This window comes from Cynoglossus semilaevis, chromosome 1, assembly GCF_000523025.1.
Source record: "Cynoglossus semilaevis isolate Cse_v1.0 chromosome 1, Cse_v1.0, whole genome shotgun sequence".
Lineage (NCBI taxonomy): Eukaryota > Metazoa > Chordata > Actinopteri > Pleuronectiformes > Cynoglossidae > Cynoglossus > Cynoglossus semilaevis.
Genome location: NC_024307.1, coordinates 2439682 through 2441480, shown reverse-complemented (window position 1 = coordinate 2441480; position 1799 = coordinate 2439682). Strand labels below are relative to the sequence as shown.

General features: G+C 47.4%; 1 protein-coding gene across 1 annotated transcript in view; it reads right to left on the bottom strand.

Moving 5' to 3' along the window:
* Window positions 1-1799, bottom strand: part of runx3 (RUNX family transcription factor 3) — a 34539-nt gene that overhangs the window by 17148 nt on the left and 15592 nt on the right. Inside the window, exon 4 of the mRNA XM_008314849.3 lies at window positions 428-571. Coding sequence (XP_008313071.1) covers window positions 428-571 — 144 coding nt within the window. The remainder of the gene's footprint in view (window positions 1-427; window positions 572-1799) is intronic.

Sequence of the window (1799 nt, the reverse complement as noted above, 5' to 3'; positions counted from 1 at the left end):
TCACCCTCCACGCCTCCGCACATTCGTCCAGTGTGAGAGTGACGTGACTGCCAAGGTGGCGGCTGCGTGCTACATTCCTGAGGCTGCAGTGTGTGTGTGTGTGTGTGTGTGTGGAGGCCAAGCCCGGTTGGCAACGTCCTCCACGCCACCTGGCCACAGACTGGACCCTGCACACTGTGGGGCCCCGACCCACCAACAGGGGGTCGTCTGGGGTCAGGCCTGACTTTTCCCATCACGGAGTGGACCCTGAAGGCCACGTGGATTCACTCGGTTCGGCGCGAACGTCTCGTCCGCGGCCTCGAAACTCAGCGACCGATCGGACGGTTTTGGTTTTATGTAATGAGACGCGCGGCTGATTAAAAAGGAAGAGCGATGTGGAGAATGTGGGGATGCCAGATATTTGTGGTTGTCGGTGTCACTCACTCACCCTGTGTGGTGCTGAGGTGTGTTTGGATTGGCCGAGGGTTGTTGTTCACCGGGCCTATCCGCATAGTCCGCTGGTAGCGCTCGATCTCCGACAGCCTGTCGGAGAACTGCATCTTTCCGGGGTCTTCCATCTTCACTCTGTGTCCTGAGAGGCAACATAAGGATGAAAAGAAAGAAGAAAAAAAAAATCAAACACTTGTTCATTTGCATCGCACGTTAAAATGTTCCCCAGAGGAAAATGGACCTTGGTTTTTTTTTTTTTTTGCAAAAACAGCAAAAAGAGTCCTTTTTGGAAACTCTTTTCCCCCCGCTCTGGTAATGGAGCCTGACGATTTGTCCTGGCAGAACAAACGTCTTTCCAGTTTGAATTGTAATTAATGAAAATTTGCCTGAACACCATTAATAACATCTCAGCACAGAATGGAACTGTGTCCAGAGGAGACGGCAGCCGCGTCGACGCCGTGTTTTTCAGTTTCCAAAATAACAAAAATATTATTTGATTGTTGGCAGACCTTGACATACATTGGGTGGACACTGAGCTGCACCTGCGGCCACGTCATCGCAGATAACGATAACGGCAAAGACAGAGTCAGCGCTGGAGGCATGTTGTTTTCTCTGAACTCAGAAAAAATAAACCAGGTTTTTTTTTTTTTTTTTTTTCTTCTTTTACAAAGGATACTTGACTTGATGGAGTGAGGAGATATTCATCTCACGTCCACGTGTGCACACAGGCAGTCAGCTCTGACTAACACAAGAAGGAAACACCCAGACACGGTGACCCGGCCGTACTCCGTCTTTTAAGACGACGTTTCTCACATGTAGCGTTTGATCTACGGATCTATGACAATAAACAGTTTCTTCAAGGGAAACAGATCGAGGCTGAATCTCATTTTTTTTTTTTTTTTTTAGCCTCTAGTTCAGGTTAACGTTCCTTTAAGGTTAGGGAGAATGTTAGTAAGTAAGTAAGAATTTCTGAACTCTTTATCTGCTGCTTTTTTTTTTTTTAATCCGGTCCCTAAACCTAGATCAACCTCCATGAAAAATATACGTGTCCGAAGTGAACACACCTTAACCGTCGAGGGGATGAAGGGCGTGTGCGTCTAATGGGAGGAAGAGATTTTTAATGTAACTATCAATGCACCAAATCTGTGTGTGAAGCGGCGTGTATACGTCCTGTGGTTTTCTCCCTGGCATCTCTGCAGAGCAGAGCTAATGTGAAGTAATGGCTGGATTTGAATATTTTATCACTATATAAAGGGGGCAAGGCAGACGGACCAATATGGATTTTGCCCGTCCTTTCTCTCCACTGACCCATGGGCAATATATCTTCCCTCCGAGGCTGACCCATGGGTAAAGTTTGCTCTCGTTTACCG